The 17988-nt window shown below is 42.9% G+C and overlaps 1 protein-coding gene across 1 annotated transcript; it reads left to right on the top strand.

Annotated features, from left to right (window-relative positions):
• Positions 1–1220: 1220 nt before the first annotated feature.
• Positions 1221–12033, top strand: LOC139639714 (nuclear pore complex protein Nup98-Nup96-like; the record flags this gene model as incomplete). Its single annotated transcript, XM_071513862.1, has 4 exons — positions 1221–1462; positions 2614–2768; positions 8638–8749; positions 11801–12033. Coding segments are annotated over 4 exons (712 nt in total), but the record flags the coding sequence as incomplete, so codon positions are not given.
• Positions 12034–17988: the final 5955 nt, after the last annotated feature.

Genomic DNA, 17988 nt, shown 5'->3' with positions numbered 1-17988 from the left:
ATGACGGGGTCCAAGCATCTGGTGACCTCTAGGGTAAATGCGTGTTATAGACACCAAATTTTGCACATGGCCCCAGAGTTGATACCTGCACAAGTGCACCAACTTTGGTTAAGATAGCACAAGGCGTTCATGAGTTATGGCTCATTTTGTCACATATGTGCCACACCCCACAAATGATTGGCCTATAGCGGCCAAACGATATGGAGTACAGGAAATCTTTTCATAACTTTTAATCAGGGGAGGCCAGAGATCATGCATACCAAATTTGGAGATGATTGCCTCAACGGTCTAGGAGGAGTTTGCAAAAATTGGTTTTTGAGAAAATTGAAAATGGCGGAAAATCAAATATGGCGGGAATGGGCGGAGCCTATCACAATGATGCGGCTTTAGCCCAGGAATACAGGAACAAAAGAATTTTGTTTCTATGATGTATAGTTACTGAGTTATGGGCATTTAAAATTTAAAACGTTGCTATAGCGCCCCCTATGGGCGAAATGACAGCAAATTCGGGCTGGTATCTCAGAGTACACATCTGCACATGTGTACCAAATTTGGTGCAGGTAGCACTATGCACTCATGAGTTACAGCAATTTTTGTGAAATAGACCCCGCCCACAACCGTTGACTGAACTTTGGAAGCTAATTAAATCAGAACGGTAAGGTATATCAAAACGATTTCCATATCTTTTGATCATGGGGATCCATAGGTGATGCACACCAAATTTGGAGATGATTGCCTCAACGGTCTAGGAGGAGTTGGCAAAAATAGGTTTTTGAGAAAATTCAAAATGGCGGAAAATCTAGTCAGACGGAAATGGGCGTGGCCTATCTGGATAGATGCATGGGGATCCAGGGAATCCAGGAGAAGTGGAATTTTGATTCTGTGACTCACGGTTCAGGAGTTATGGACCAAAACGTGCAGGGGGCTGTTATAGCGCCACCATCAGGTGGATTGGTGTCATTTTTGTTGCCTGAGTAGTGGGTGACATTTCCAACCTATGTGGAAAGTTTGGGTGCTGTGGGGCTTATGGTTTCTGAGGTGCAGACACTTTTAAGGCACAGGAAGAAAAATAATAATAATAATAATAATAATAATAATAATAATAATAATCGGAACAATTACAATAGGGTTCCTCGCACTACGTGCTTGGACCCCTAATAATTCAGTTTCAGTTTGTAGTGACACATATTTCTGCCCATGTCCCCCCCCCCCCCCCCCAGGCTGCGGGAGCGGGCGGTGCGGGAGATGCTGCACCTCCACTGCCCCCTGCTGGAGACGGAGGAGTCGGCCGAGAGGGAGCGCTTCCTGACCGGCCGGCTGCTGATCCCGGAGCAGTGGATCCACGAGGCCAAGGCCACCCGCGCCCGCCGCGACGCCGACCGCCACCAGGAGGCGCTGCACCTGTACCGGGCCGGATACTGGAGCCAGTGCCACCGGCTGCTGATCCAGCACCTGGCCTCAGGTACACACAAGGCGTTACGATAGTAGTAGCGGTCTTTTATATAGCATGTTTTAAATTAATTTAAACTTTTTTTTTTAGAATAAGAAAAGATGTCAGAAAAATTGACATCAAAAAACCACGCCATAATCTAAAAGTTACACATGAATCGAAAGTCACAAAACAGCGAAGATAATCAGATGAACAGGCTGCAGGTTTTGCTGAACAAACATGTCATGGCTGTTTTATGTTTTATGGAAAACTACTGTTCCAATTATTTTGGCCAGTGAGTGTACATCATGACTTGAAACTTCACGTCCAATACATAACAGAATAATGAGATAATTTAAAAAAGAAAAAATAATGCCACCAGCACTGCTTGCACTGCAAAATCAAACAAAAACAGAATCAAAACACCATCAGTGACCACCACAGACATTTTTACACCCAAATTTACATTAGCCTTCAAGTTTTGCACTCAAAAAAGTGTCTTTGGGAGAGACGTTCAGGTCCGTCTCCCCCTATTTAAACTGCTTGTAGAATCCAGATTGCCTTGTTGCTCTTCTCAAAGTCAAAGTCAACTTTATTGTCAGTTCTGCCATGTACAGGACATACAGCGGATCAAAATGCGGTTTCTCTCAGATCACGGTGCAGGCAAATACAAGTACAAAACAAAACAAGTATAAAAATACTAGGATAAAAAGATACTAAAAAAGGACTAAGAAAGAAAGAAAAAAGGACCAAGAATTTAAATAATTATAATTACGAAGCTGATGAAGCTGTTACCCAGTCTGGTGGAGCAGGCTCGGAGGCTCCGGTATCTTCTCCCAGATGGCAGGAGCCTGAAGAGGCTGTGTGAGGGACGGGTGAGGTCGCTCGCAATGCTGGCTGCTTTGCGGGCCAGGCGGGTGTTGTAAACGTCCAGGAGGGAGGGAGGGGAGTGAGGCACCACTGATCTCCTCAGCTGCGTTCACTATGCGCTGCAGGGTCTTGCAGTTGGAGACTCCCAAACCACACAGTGATGCAGGTCCTCGGTGATGTGCACACCCAGAAACACATGGTATGAAGCTGCTCCGCATAGAAACAAAGTGGAGTTTAAACCCAGAGGCTGTAGAGGAAAGACAGCAGGTTTATGAACTCAGCTGAGGTTTTTTGTCCCTTCCGTCTTCCTGTAGACTGCATCATCAACGACAACCATGACTACCTGCTGGAGTTCCTGGAGGGTTTGGCGGTGCCGGAGCGCAGCGCCTCCATCCAGGACTGGGACACCGCCGGCAGAGTCTACCTGGACTACATCAGAGTCATACAGACACTGCAGGACATACAGCAGGTAGGGGGCATCTGTGTGAGTGTGTGTGTGTTCCCAAATGTCAAAATGTTCTGGTCAAAGGTCTCAGTCAGGCAGGAACTCAACTCATGGGAAAGAGTGAAATAAAACGCATAATAAAAACATATGGCCTTCATGTTAGTTATGGCTTGACTTTGCATTCCAGTAGCTCAGTGCCACATGCTTTTGGACACGGTGAGGTTCAACATGGCTTCTGACCATCTGTCAGTCACTCAGGGACCGACAGAGTGCCAATCCATAACTTTTACAGAACAAAACAGACTTTGACTCTCCTGATCTTCAGACTGAACGTCCATCTGGTTCCACTCATTTATTGTTTTCTCAGAGCGAGAACAAGCCATTGACAAATGAAACACCAGGCTCTCTGAATCGCTCCACAAAATATGAAGAGTGGAGGGACGGGATTCAGGAGTCTGAAGCAGGAGAGAGTTTGACCATTAGTTACTTTGAGACATTTTTTGAGACGTCATTATTCTTTGTGTGGGGAAAAAAAGACAGAAAAGGAAATTTGTTTGCTTGGATTCCAGTTCAGATTGTAGTAGAGCTGGGTGATAAATCGATTTTATCAATTAATTCGAATTTATGGTTTAGGAGGATGTGTAAAAATGAAAATCGAGTTTCACTAACCTGGGTAATACGGCACGGATCACTCTCTGTCAATCAAGCCCCACTGCTTCCTGGAGCTGAACAATTAATCGAAAATAAGTCGAAATCGCAGAGGCTGCAGTTAATTTATTCAGAGAGTTTGGTCCAAACTGGATTTGTGAACAAGGAGTTTTAGAGCTGCAGATGATCTTTGGTCCATGAAGCAAAACCTTTAACTCAAACTCAGTAAATCCTGCACACTGACAACAAAATCGTTTTTCTTTAAACATTTTAAATTTCTAAAAGATTTATTACAAGAAAAACTTGCAAAGATATAAATCACAGTATAAATCGCAATTGCAATATTCTGTCAAATAATCGCAATTAGATTTTTTGTCAGTATTGTTCAGCCCCACCGCTTCCCTGAGGTTCTGCGGTCGATAAGGACGCCCGGCGAGGTTTCCCCTCAGACACAAACACAGCGTCCGGACGCCAGCGCACGCGTCTACAGGTGAGGAGCTCGTTTCCAAAAAAAACGCAGCGTCTCCTCGGCCGTTTGGAAGCGGTTTGTTTTCGTCGAGCGAACCACCGTCCGCTGTAAAGTTTGTCTAAAGTCTGTGGGCAGCAGCGCGACAAATTTATTCCAGCATCCCATATGACAAGAAGGGCCCCGGTGGAAAGACATTACAGATGTGTAGTGTTTTGGGGGTAACGTGTTACAAAGGAATGCATTACTGTAATCACATTACATTTGTCTGTAACGCAGTAATGTAACGCGTTACGGTTCCTAAATTCAGTAATCACATTACAGTTACTAATCAAACAATTACGTCGTTACTTGCGTTACATAAGTTCTTCAATTATCTGCAGGATCTGGATCTGGAATCTGCAGGATTATCTGGGCGGATAGAAAAAAATCATCAAACGTGCCTTTTCACGCACGCTTGCGCAACAACCTCTGACCTCTGACCTCTGACCTCTCGTGTGACTTTGGCTAGAGACAGTTCGTGCGGGAGATAGGACAAAAATGGCAGAGCGGTCTACAACTTTTGAGGGGTGGAGATATGCAAATTACTTCAAATTTGTTGCACGAAAAGACAAGAATGTGACGGTAAAGTGTAAACTGTGCCCAGGCCAGAAACAACGATCCACTGCTGTGAACACGACATCAAATCTCTCCAAGCACCTGCAGAGGCAACATGCTAACACAAAGCTAGGAAAGGCAACATGCTAACACAAAGCTAGGAAAGGCAACATGCTAACACAAAGCTAGTAGCAAAAGACCCCCGGACCCAGAGTGACGCCCAGGCTGAGTGTAAGCCGACCCCAACCGAGCTGCCAAAGCTTGATTTTCAACAGGTAACAAAAGCAGAGATGAACAGGCTTGTAGCATCGTACATAGCAGAGGAAATGTTGTCCGTTTCTACAGTAGAATCGCCGTTGTTGCGGAGTAACGCAAAAATAATGTAACGAGTAGTGTAACAAATTACTTTCTACAGGGAGTAAATAAAGTAATACATTACTTTTTTCGAGTAACGACCCCAACACTGCAGATGAGCTGGCGTAAATCAGGTGTAGGTGTGAAAAAATCAGAGATTTTATTTTTAGGCCATATCGCCCAGCCCTAGAGCGTAGTCATGGGGACAGTCTGATACCAACAGCCTCTTTCAGGCTGGTATCGGCCTGATATCTGCCTCCAGTATCGGTGTTTTCCTCCCTCAGTCTGTCCTGTTAAAGACGGTCCCTCTGCAGTGTTGCTGGCCGGCTGAGCCTCAGCCTGGCTGCTCGCCCGCCTGGAAGTCTCTTATTTTCAAAAGGAATTAAAGAATTGGCCGGGCAGACTCCCTGCTCAATTAACCTTCACACACCTCAAGTTCACACAACAATGAGCTGAGCGGAAAGCAGAAAGAAATGGACCGATGCCAGAGAGGATGCTGGGAAATCTACAGTTGTGGTGCTGGAGTTTTGTTAACCTTGTAAGAGGTAATGTTAGTGGTAAAGTCAGAGCTCTGATAGAACTCCAAAACTAGATATCCACCATATGAAAACGGGTTAGTTGACTCCATAGTTGACAAAGTCACTTTTTTACTGACTGAATCCTCTGTGTTTTAGAGAAGAACATGAAGGAATGTTTTTATTTTTATTTCCAAAATGGATATAATCCTATAATCCTTCAGATTTGTGTGCTTGTAAGCAAAACCAACATGTCAAATAGGAAAAAAAAAAAAAAAAAGGAAACAAAGAGTTGTTTTGTGTTTGGGTTTCGTCTCTTGGACTCCATTACAGTCCGCTCTGTTGGCCAATTTCCTGCTAATCCGTTAATCTCCTGACTATCTGGCGCTCTGAACGGCGTCCAGATGGACTGAACCGGCCGCACACTGCTTCACTTTGAGTGTGTGTGTGTGTGAGTGTGGGTGTGGGTGGGGGTGGGGGAGGGGGAGGGGAGGAGGGGGCATGGCCATGTCCTTAGATCACATTTCATACTTCTCATACTTTAGGAATTTAGATGATTCTCTCATCCTGAGTGATTTACAATGACAACATTTACATGGACAGCAATAATCTGACATGATCTGATTGGTCTTACTCTAAATGAGACAATATTCAGATGAATCTGTCTCCATGTGTTGCTTATGGAACTGTTCCATTCATGTTCCTGTCTCCAGCTGCGGAGCAAAGTCCGGTCAGCAGGACAGAGGAGGATCACCGGAGACTCGGACAGTTTCAGACTTTACTGAAAACTTCATGATCTCCGTTTCCCTCTAAATCCTGAGCATGCTCAGTTTCAGCCTCTCCTTCTGTTTCCTGCTGTCAGTCTCCTCTGAAACCAGTTCAGCCTCTGGAAGGCAGAAAGAGTCCTGGTTGGATTCAGGTGTTTACAGTCTGAACCGCTTCAGTAATGAGACTGAAACCAGAATACTCCAAGTGATGGACGATCTGTTTCTCTCCCAATACAATTTGTGATCTGAGGTTCAGGATCAATACAACCAGGATACGATGTGATCAATGTAAGTTCAGTGTCAAGAAAGTGTGACTGCAGAATTCTGTTTATTTCTGAGACTCAAATCTTACTAGCGATGAAACTGTGATGGTCAAGAGTCTCATTAGTGATTACTACAGCAGAATAACATGGAGCTGATATCACCATTCATGTTCCTGACACAACATACAGATTGTCACCTTTTTGTATTGCGAAATATTGAATTTCAATATATTGTCCCGTCCCTATACTCCATGTCTTATCGGATATCAGATTGCTGTCCAGGTAAAGTATTCAATGAGCACAACATAAGAATAGGCTTCATTTGACACATTGCCAACATTACAGGAGGTCAAAGGTCGGAGTATTCCTTTGATCTTAGACTGATCGTGGACGGTGATCACTAAAACAGAAAACGGGGAAACAGAGGAGGGAAAGGAAAAAGCAAGAAGCTAAAAACACCAGCAGCGTCTCTGTCTTCCTCCTGGATTTGCACACGATCTTGTTCACCGTTTCTGCCAGACTTGTTTCTGTCCCAGCCTCCTCTCTATGTTCCTCTGTGTGTTAGTGATGTGTGATGTGTGTGTTGTACCCTTTTTACACCAAAATTAGCGCGTATATGCGGGTTTTTTAAACACGGGTAAACCCGCTAAAAAATAGGCGACTGACTCCTTTCACATTGCCAGTAGACGAGTTTGCCTTTCTGTTTTTTTTTCACGAACGCGGCGGAAAACAGGGTTAGCAAACAGTAGAAAGCAGCATGGAGGCCAGTGACGATGTTACGGCGGTTACTTTTTTATATCTTTTACTTCAGTTTCTCTTTCAAACTCAACGCCGACCGAACGGTGCCGTGCCATTGTTCTGACGGCCCGTTATTCAGAATTTTCTCCCCTCGTTTCTCAAACAAACAGAAGCACATGGCTAATTATAATGCAGAATGACGTCATCGGACCTTCCCGGAAGCGGTCGGATATTTACTCGAACAATCCTCCTTCCCTGGTTGGAATTCTGCAGCGTTCCATGCAGCAGTGATATTATGATGGTAGTGAGGCTTAATCCCCTAAGAAGAACAAGCTGCTCATGGTTTCTTCATGGTCTGATGTTTGGAGCAGCAGAGTGGTGTAGCTGGTAAGTTACCGGACGTCAGTTCCGACAGCCATATATATAAAAAAAAAAAATAAATAACAATAAATAATGTTCCTGCCTGGCTATTTACGCGACAACGTCCAGAACTTCAAAACACGTCACAGCGTCGCGCCGGAAAAGGGGCGAAAATTGTCGAGTCCACCGGGTGCCATGTTTCCATCACTGCCGATCGGAGCTGGAGCCGATAAATACCCGTGACTACCGCAGAGTCATGTGACCCGGGAATGAATGCCGATTGGACCCTTTCACACTGAAGACAAAAGCCAGATGTTAGCGGGTGTTGGTGGGTTTTTGGTCCAGTGTGAAAGGGGCTTTAGTGAAGTGTTGGTGATGTGTGTTAGAGCTGCAACAATTAATCCATTAATCGAGTAGTTGTCAACTATTTAATTAATCGCCAACTATTTTGATAATCGATTAATCAGTATGAGTCATTTTTTAAGAAAAATAAGTCAAAATTCTCTGATTCCAGCTTCTTAAATGTGAATATTTTCTGGTTTCATCCTCCTCTATGACAGTAAACTGAATATCTTTGGGTTGTGGACAAAACAAGACATTTGAGGACGTCATCTTGGGCTTTGGGAAACACTGATCCACATTTTTCACCATTTTCTGACATTTTATAGACCAAACAACTAATCGATTAATCGAGAAAATAATCAACAGATTAATCGACAATGAAAATAATCGTTAGTTGCAGCCCTAATGTGTGTTGGTGATGTGTGTGTTAGCGATGTGTGATGTGTGTGTTGGTGATGTGTGTGTTAGCGATGTGTGATGTGTGTGTTGGTGATGTGTGTGTTGGTGATGTGTGATGTGTGTGTTAGTGATGTGTGATGTGTGTGTTGGTGAAGTGTGATGTGTGTGTTGGTGATGTGTGTGTTGGTGATGTGTGATGTGTGTGTTAGTGATGTGTGATGTGTGTGTTGGTGATGTGTGATGTGTGTGTTGGTGATGTGTGTGTTGGTGATGTGTGATGTGTGTGTTGGTGATGTGTGATGTGTGTGTTGGTGATGTGTGATGTGTGTGTTGGTGATGTGTGATGTGTGTGTTGGTGATGTGTGTGTTGGTGATGTGTGATGTGTGTGTTGGTGATGTGTGATGTGTGTGTTGGTGATGTGTGTGTCCTCCCCCCCGCTGCAGATGGAGAACGCGGGTTACGAGCTGGAGCGTCTCCACACTGACGTCACGTCTCTCTGCAGCAGGATCGAACTGCTGCCCTGCGCCACCGCCAAAGACCGCCTCGCCCAATCAGGTAAGAGCACGACCGGGTTCTTCCTGCATATCAAACCCAGCTCGCACCGGCGTTTCCCACAAGCCCTTGCTACCGGCCGGATAGCCGATCGCTGACTCCTTCCCAACCTGGTGCTTTTCTAACAGTACATTTTGTGTATAGTGCAGGATATCCTCCTGAATGTGGTTGAATTTAATTATATTCACTGTTTACATTGATTGCCTTTCTCAGTGAATAGCTCAGTCACACTTGAGCTGCATGTCTGATGCTAACAGGCGTGACGTGCAAACTGTCTGATGTTCTATTCCACATACAAACTGGAACATGCATCTGAAACATCTGAACCGTATTGGCATAAACAAACTGGGCTTTAATGAGGTTCTTACCTCAGTGGGAAGATAAAGGTTTGGTAAAACACTCTAGACCAGTGATTCTCAACCTTTTTCATATCAAGGACCCGTAATTTAGTCATTTTTAGAACCACGGACCCCCATTTGATGAGATTGTGTCTCTCGGACCCAAATCTGAGAATATTTTTATTGTCAGATATGATTTTGTCCAGAATTCCATCACTATCTGTATTGTAGGCAGAGAGATAACGGAGAAACTATGATCAGAACGGTCATTCTTCTCTATTCTCTAATTGTGTTAACTTCTTGTAAATGAAATAATGCTGAAGTTTAAGTTTAACCCCCTGGAACTCTTTTAACACCCGTCTCTCCCACAGTCCGTACGATCTTCGCACGACAAACTTCTCAACGACATGAGAACAGAGAAGCTTCGTTACAGTTTGACATGATTTTACACTTTATAACTTCAGTTCAGACTCACAGCTGTTCGTCTTCCCAGCCGACTCAAACGGTCTGTGCTGTAGACCAGGGGCCAGCTGCATAAAGCTAGTTTAAGACTAGTCTAAGCCTTAGACTGGTCTTAGATCCTCAGGTTGGACTCGGCTAATTAAGACCGTCTGTTACTTAAATATTACGACTGACTTATTTTGAGGTAGGAAAGTTAGCCACCTTCCCCCCGGCTAATCTTGAGTTAAGAACTTTGTTGTTATGGCAACGAGTCGGCCTAACTGTCAGAGTGGGAAGTTTAAATACTGAAGCTGTTTCATAAAAGACGGCAAATCTTTGGTTTTTGGGAAGAGTCTGAAGAAGAGAGAGAGTCTTTAGAGACAGAAACAAGCCATTAGAGATCTACAACAACCAAGAAGTAGTATGAACAGGTAAATATAAATGTCTATAGCAAGTTTAAAGTCACATTTAAGTCTAAGACCAGGTCTATCTTTATGCAACTGGCCCCAGGACTGGGCCATAACTCAGTATTATGGTTTATGATCTTATAGTAGAATCAAATGGTGATGATATGATGATTTTGGGAAATCATGACACACAATTCTGCTGTCTGAACTGAAAATAACAAGCACATTTTATTTAAAAACTCTGAACATTAATTTGATTATTTAACGTGGTTTTGCATACGTGAGCCATATTGTGATATATATGTATATGGAACAATATTTTAGGATTATTGTGATAATGGTTTCGACCGTATCGCCGAGCTCTGCTGTAGACAGCAGACTGCAGTGTTGTTTGGATGTGATGCGTCACGCTCGCAATGCATCTTGGGTCTTCCCATCCATTGCTGCTGGTCAAGTCTCCATCCGATGCTTCCTCGATTCATAATAAACTTTATCTGTCGTCCGTCCGCATTCTTTTGTTTTGGAATCCTACTTTCGGTCGTTAAAGGGACAGCCTACTAAAATATGCCATTTCTCATTAAAATGTTTTTTTAGTCGTCGTTGGTGTAAAAAACAGGAAACTGAGAATCTGATTTAAAAAGACTTTAACACTCAGAGTGGGAAATCCAATCTGAAGTCGACCTCAACTAGAAACGCCTTCCAACTAGACTGAGCAGGCAGAGCGAGTTTTATGTAAAAGGTTTGGAATTTATCCATCTCTCTCTCTCTCTCCAGTGTAGGGCAGTGGTTCTCAACGTGGGGTCCGGGGACCACAAGGGGTCCTTGAGTGGGTTCCAGGGGGTCCCCAGCAAATTGTTAAACTTCAGCATTACTTCATTTACAAGAAGTTAACACAGTTAGAGAATGTAGACTGTTTTGATCATAGTTTCTCTGTTATCTCTCTACCTACAATATAGACAGTCATGAAATTCTGGACTAAATCATATCTAACAATACAAATTCTCAAATTTGGGCTCGAGAGACAAAGTCTCATCAAATGGGGGTCCGTGGCTCTAATGTGGCCTAAATTAGGGGTCCTTGATATGAAAAAGGTTGAGAATCACTGGTGTGGAGTGAAGCTCGCTCGCCCAGCAGCTCTCTGAACTGTTTCACTACAGCAAATGCAGCAGCCAAAACCTCCATTTTATCACAGTTATTGAATGTTAGGAACGCTCAGATCTTTGTGGATGATGGACATGTAACTCAAATGTAACATTTTAACTGGGTGTAACGTCCCTTTAAATATCACGTCAAACGGCGTCGAGGTGAAATCAGCTGGTTTGGTTTCGGGTCAATCTGTGAACCCATCGTCTATCGGTCTGATGATGATCAGACTCTGGGGGCGACGGCCAATATTTGGGGGGTTTCCGGTGTAGCCAGCGGACATCCGGGCCAAGACTTCCTCTTCCTGAGCCGGTCATCGTTTACAATCCGATTAGCAACTTGAGACACGAGAACGGAGTCGGAGTCGAGAGACGACGTCTCATATGCAGATATCTGTTTATAGAGATTAGCCGAAATGTCGTCCGGACCTAAAACACCTACAGAAAGTATCGATGTTTGTGTTTTGTGTGGAGAAACGTTCGACTCTCGCGTCTCAAGTTGCTAATCGGACTGTAAACAATGACCCGGATGTCCGCTGGCTGCACCGGAAACCCCCAAATATCGGCCGTCGCCCCCAGAGTCTAACTGTCGTCAGACCGATAGACGATGGGTTCACAGATTGGTTTTTGGTTGGAATGAAAACCTGCAGCGGTCCCTCTGGGTCGCCGCTGTCTCCTAACCGAGCCCCCCCCCCTCCCCTCTCCCCCCCCTCCCCCTCTGTGCAGAGATGGCGAAGCGCGTGGCCAACATCCTGCGTGTGGTGCTGAGCCTGCAGCAGGGGGGGGAGGGGGGGGCGGAGGCGCTCCACATCCCCCTCGCCCAGCTGGCGCCCCACATCACCCGCCTGCCCATGCCGGAGGACTACACCCTGGAGGAGCTGCGCGGCCTCACCCAGTCCTACCTCAGGCAGCTCATCGTCAGCCAATGAGAACGCAGAACGCTCCTGAAGGGGGAGGGGGGGAGGGGGAGGGGTGTGTCGCCTGAACCGCTGCTGTGGCTGCAGGTCGGGGCGGCGAATGTTTTGTCCGTTTTTTAAATAAACGCTGCCGTAGTTTCAAAATTTCAAAATTCCTCAACACAGACCTGAATTCAACTTTGAATTCAAATTAGAAAAAGAAGGAAAAAAAACAATAAATACACAGGCGCGTTGAATTCGACACATCCTGTCCTGCAGGTTCATGGACTCAACAGTTTGTCCAGCAGTTCAGTTCCATTCAATGCTGATTGGACCCGAACTGCATTGTGGGTAAGACTGCTGTTCCTCTGTATCTGCTTTTTCTCTGCTTTCAGTTTCTCCAGTAGGAAAATGGCACAAGGCTTGGATATATCATTCCTCACTGTGTGTGTGTGTGTGTGTGTGTGTGTGTGTGTGTGTGTGTGTGTGTGTGTGTGTGTGTGTGTGTGTGTGTGTGTGTGTGTGTGTGTGTGTGTGTGTGTTGTGGAGCGTTTCGAGAGGTAAGAATAAACGCCATGCCAGTAAATCTCAGAAATGCCACGAAATAACTCTTAATTTGACTTTAAAAATCATCTTTATGACTTCCTCACTATATGATCTCTACATATTCCTAAGACGTAATGTATATATAAGGCTTGGAGTTCGCATTGAATTTTGAATACCAAGAGTTAAACTTACTTACGAAATGCATTTTCAGAAGTTTCCTGGCTGATGAGTTATTTTTGTTTTTTGAAGCGTTCCCAAAGGAGACTTTCATGGTGATTGGGTTTTTCCCCCCTCATTTTTTTGTATAGCTCTTTTTTTTTTTGTAATTGCACCATGGCGTGTGTGTAAATGTAAGCCTGAATGACTTGTTTTGACCTTTTGACCCTAATGAAAGGGGCCGTGCTCATTGGCCGGTGTGGATAAATCGCCCCGAAACCCGTCTCCTCCTCGGCGACATGAAGCAGCTGTTCATTATGTTCAGTTTTGTCATCGCAGAAAAACGCCAACAGCTGCCCGAGGCGCGGCGGCGGGTTCAGATTACAGAAAGTCACAATTTATCTGTCAATATGTGAATAAGGACGATCTATCTTGATATTGAAATCTGTAGTCTTAATGTGTACAAGTCTTTTTTTGGATACCAGAGACGACTCAGAGGAAAAATAACACGCAGATGCAAAGTGTAAAATGCAGAAAGGTCTATTTTTGTAGTTTTTTTCTATTTGGTTTGAATGTAAATCGGAGGCGGAGCGTGTCGAGTCGGCACTTCGCCGCAGGAAAGATTTCTATCGTTTATGGATCTGATGCTGCGAATATCTGAAGAGTTTCTTTCCAAAACAGCTCGCCCGCCGTATGGAAGACGCGTCGGCTGTGACATCGAAGCATAATCTTATTGTATCGTTTTAAGTTATTTAACATCTCGAGACATTTTGCTTGCAAAGTGGCACCGTTTCAGAGGAGATAGCACGTATATATTTTTGGAAAATCAAACATCAACATCAGGTAAATTATTACCTCTTGCCTTTAATTTCCCAAAATGGATGCAGAGTGTTTTGGAATGAAACTCTTGGCTTGTTGATGTGGAGCGATTGGTCATTTGTCCTGTTGTTGTAGATAACTGCCAGCTTGCCAAGAATGTTTTTTTTTCTTTATTATTATAATTTTTTTCAGAGTCAAATCAGTTTCTGTATTACCGTATTTTTCAGCAAATACTCCTTATTCTCTGTGTATTTTTTCCTCCAAACATCAGTTTTTCTGGATTTTACTTTTACTGTTTGGTAAAAAAAAGAGTATGTATGTAGTTTACGTGGATATGTGGCTTTGTGTGTGTGTGTGTGTGTGTTTGTGTGTGTGTGCAGCTGCTGTGATAGAGACGCAGCAGATCCCTGGTAACTCTGTCGTTGCTGAGTGTGTGTGCATGTTTCCTGATGATATTGTTGATGATTGTGACATTTTTTAATAAAGTCTGAACTGAAATAAAAGCAGCGTTGCCGTCTGTTTTCATTTTATTTCAGGATCGCTTTATCTGCCAGAGACACAGCAGGACAGGAGCTGGTACAGGGCAGCAGGACAGTGTGTGTGTGTGTGTGTGTGTGTGTGGACATACAGTAGGACACAAACAGGAAATACAGAAGTCAGTATACGTGTCGCTACATGAAGTGTCGTAAGAAAATATTCATCCTCGTCTTTTTTTGTGGCATGCAGCCTGAATTCAAACTGGATAAATCAAGATCTTTTTTGTTTTTGCTCAGCAATCTACACAAAATACCCAATAATGACAGTGAAACCATGCTGCTGGATATTATTTTCTAATTTATTGAAAATGTGCGGAGTCATCTTATGTGGTCGTGCCCTAAAATTGCAATTTTTTGGCGATCAGTCCAAAACGAGAGTAAGAAAATACACTGAACAAAAATAGAAACGCAACACTTTTGTTTTTGCTCCCGTTTTTCATGAGTTGAAATAAAAGATCTAAGACTTTTTCGTTTTTTTGTGACCAACTTTTTATTAGTTTTTCCACGCCATCCTCACAGATCTAAGACTTTTTCTATGCACACAAAAGGCTTATTTCTCTCAAATTTTGTTCACAAATTTGTTTAAATCCGTGTTAGTGAGCACTTCTGCTTTGCCAAGATAATCCATCCACCTGACAGGTGTGGCATATCAAGATGCTGATTACACAGCATGATTATTACACAGGTGTGCCTTGGGCTGCTCACAATAAAAGGCCACTCTAACGTGCAGTTTTATCTTGAAAAAAGACATTTATTAGGCTCTGAACTATGGATCTCACATGACTAGGGCTACAGATTTGCATTTTTTGAAAACCAGTCAGCATCTGGTGTGACGACCATTTGCCTCATGCAGTGCGACACATCTCCTTCACATAGAGTCGATCAGGTTGTAGATTGTGGGCTGTGGAGTGTTGCTCCACTCCTCTTCAGTGGCTGTGCCAAGTTGCTGGATATCGGCAGGAAGTGGAACACGCTGTCGTACACGCCGATGTACATCTTGATATGCCACACCTGTCAGGTGGATGGATTATCTTGGCAAAGCAGAAGTGCTCACTAACACGGATTTAAACAAATTTGTGAACAAAATTTGAGAGAAATAAGCCTTTTGTGTGCATAGAAAAAGTCTTAGATCTTTTAGTTCAACTCATGAAAAATGGGAGCAAAAACAAAAGTGTTGCGTTTATATTTTTGTTCAGTATATTTGGGATAGATATACCTCTAAATCCATATCACTTTGTACTGGGATTAGACTCGAATTAAACGCAGGTACAGGTATATTTGAATTGCTTTATATGCTGCACGCCTCATAATATTACAAAAATGGCTGGACGAAGAGCCCCCTGATATTTAGCGTGGTATGAAAAACTTATGTCCATTTTGCCATTGGAGAGACTATCACATGTGTTAAGAGGAACTCTAGAGGAGTTTGTTGACTGGCCCCAATAGCAATATACCTGAAAGAAGAATGGTCAAGAGTGATAAGTATGGGGGTAACAAACATGCAAACCCTCCACGGCCACAAGACACATCAACACAACCAAACTCATATTTGTATTTTATTTAAAACTTAGCCAAACTAGTTTCTACATCCTTTCAACCTCTCTAGTCAAAAGATGCTGTTTTACTAAAATGTTAAATCGAATTTTACTGTTTTCTTGTGTGATATGTCTAGGGAGTAAATTCCATTTCCTCATGGAGCTGTTGAAAGTACGTAGTTCCTGAGACTTCATGGTGGAGTTTCTGTTAGCAGTGTGTCCTTCTGAATCTTGTCCAGTCGGTTGAATTGGATGCAGGTCGACTCCCAAGTTGTTGAAGGAATTTGGATCGGCCTTCACTCAGTTTGGATTCACTGCGAATTCAGGCTGTAGCTGAAAAAGTCAAGAGGATTGAATACTTTCTGAAAGCGCTGGACTGCAGCTCAGTATCTGCTCCTACGTACTTTCACTCCTCTCTTTTTACTCATTTACGCATTTCGTTAAAACTGAACAAGTGAGCCTGTGAGTAGAGGAGAGGAGAGGAGAGGAGAGGAAGGTGTCAGCTGATGGATGAGTTAAGTAGCTGCCACCTGATGTGTTCAGCGAACAAGCAGCTTTTGGTTCCTGTTACATTGGAATCGGACAAGTAGCCTTACCTTTCCTTAAATTATTAACTCACCTACCAAGCTCATGATGTATTTTTAAAACCCTTGTCGCTCAGCCTGTCAGACCGACAGCCTGAACACAGTGGGAAGAACAAAACACAACTTAGACCTTTTCCACCTGGCTCTTGTTTGTTTACCTCGCACTTCTCTATTATAGGAACCCTCTAAGGACACAGGAGTTATTTTATTTCCCTTTCTTACCTAAATTTACAGTAATGTTTCACTTGCTGTCAGGCTGCTGTCGTTCTGACTGTTGCCCTCATGACTGTTGGTCACTTGTAATGTTGATGATCTGGGAATTGAAGCTTATTCTACTGTTGCACTCATCGCAGGTCTCTTTAGATAAGATCATCAAATAAATGTCTAAAATTTAAAGGTAATATCAGTATTGAAAAGGACGGGCTGTGTCGTCCCTGAGCGTACATGTCCGAGTATCTTGAAGAAAGACACAAAGATTATACAAAATGTTTTAAGAACAAAACTTTTAACACTTCATTTTGTATGTGTGCTGAAGGAGGATATGCTGCTTCAGTTTAAAGGATATTGAGCACATTTTCCATTTTTACGTCATCATCAGAAACAGTTTGAAGTTACAGTATGTCCCTTCCTCTAGACTCTGTTCACTTCCATTCAACTCCAAATTATATCAAAAACAAATTTCTAAGATGGCAAACTAAGTGTAGCGATGTGATCCATGGAGATGAGTGCATCCACAAATGTTTTGCTAAGCCTCGGCTAATTAAGCATTTATATACAAAGACATTTTAGTAAGTAGTTCCTATCCAAATATGTTTTAATGTTTTTGAATGCGTGCCTTCAGAAAGCCCTGATTGGACGAACGTGGCCAGAGTGGGCGTGTCTATGATGTCAGGAGGAAATGTAAACATCGGAACGAGGAAATACACACAACACTGTAGCAGCATCATCATCACAAAGTTTTATTTTGAAAATAATAAACACTCCACACACTCCACAAATCTTTTCCACTATTTTTCACACGCACACATCATACTGGTACATTTTTTGTTTTATTTTTTGTATAAGCCACTGAAGCAGTTGGGGGTTCAGTGCCTTGCTCAACAGCACTTTTGACACCGCATGTATGGGGGGTGATTACTGCCATAGAAAAGATGAAGCAGGAGGAGAGGCGTCATCACTATTTTGAATGGATTTAATAGCACACACACCTTGACTTGTGTTGATGTAGTGCAGCGTCTCACGGCAGATGGGAAAACCTGAGGATTTTCCTTAAGTCTGCACTCTTAGAACAGATGGGTTAAAAACAACATAATGTGTTAAATTTGAACACGCGCTGCATCAGCTCAGGGACAACACGTCAGATTTGACACAACTAATGTGTCTGTTCCTTTAACACATCTGTTGTGTCAAATAGGTCAACACAAAGATGTTATTTTGACACAAAGATGTTAAAACGTGTTTCGATGGATTCATGTGCAATTACAACTTTATGATTCAAAACATGTTATGTGTAAACAATTTCCATTTGTGGAAACGAGAGAAACATGTACATTTGTTAATGTAAATGTATTACAGATTACATTTTAGACTTCCACTTTCACAAAAAATCATGTAATTAAATCACATTGGCAGATTATTACAAATTAGCCAATTTACACAAAATGTTTAGTATCTTCTAAATTAAAATGTATTAAATTTAAACCAATTATCAATTTGAATCACTAAATTCATATGTCTAGACATTTTTTGTTTTAGGGACTCACATCAATATCACAAAATAGCTGTATTTTTAACTTTCTAACTCTGCTTTGTGAATACTCCTTTGGATTATTAAAATGTCCA

This window comes from Centroberyx affinis, unplaced genomic scaffold (assembly GCF_046629955.1).
Source record: "Centroberyx affinis isolate AG114_WGS23_722 - 3 ecotype Tasmania unplaced genomic scaffold, CSIRO-AGI_Caff_v1 ptg007582l_1, whole genome shotgun sequence".
Classification (NCBI taxonomy): domain Eukaryota; kingdom Metazoa; phylum Chordata; class Actinopteri; order Beryciformes; family Berycidae; genus Centroberyx; species Centroberyx affinis.
Note: the sequence above shows the minus strand (reverse complement) of the source record. Positions and strands in the feature narration are given on the sequence as shown.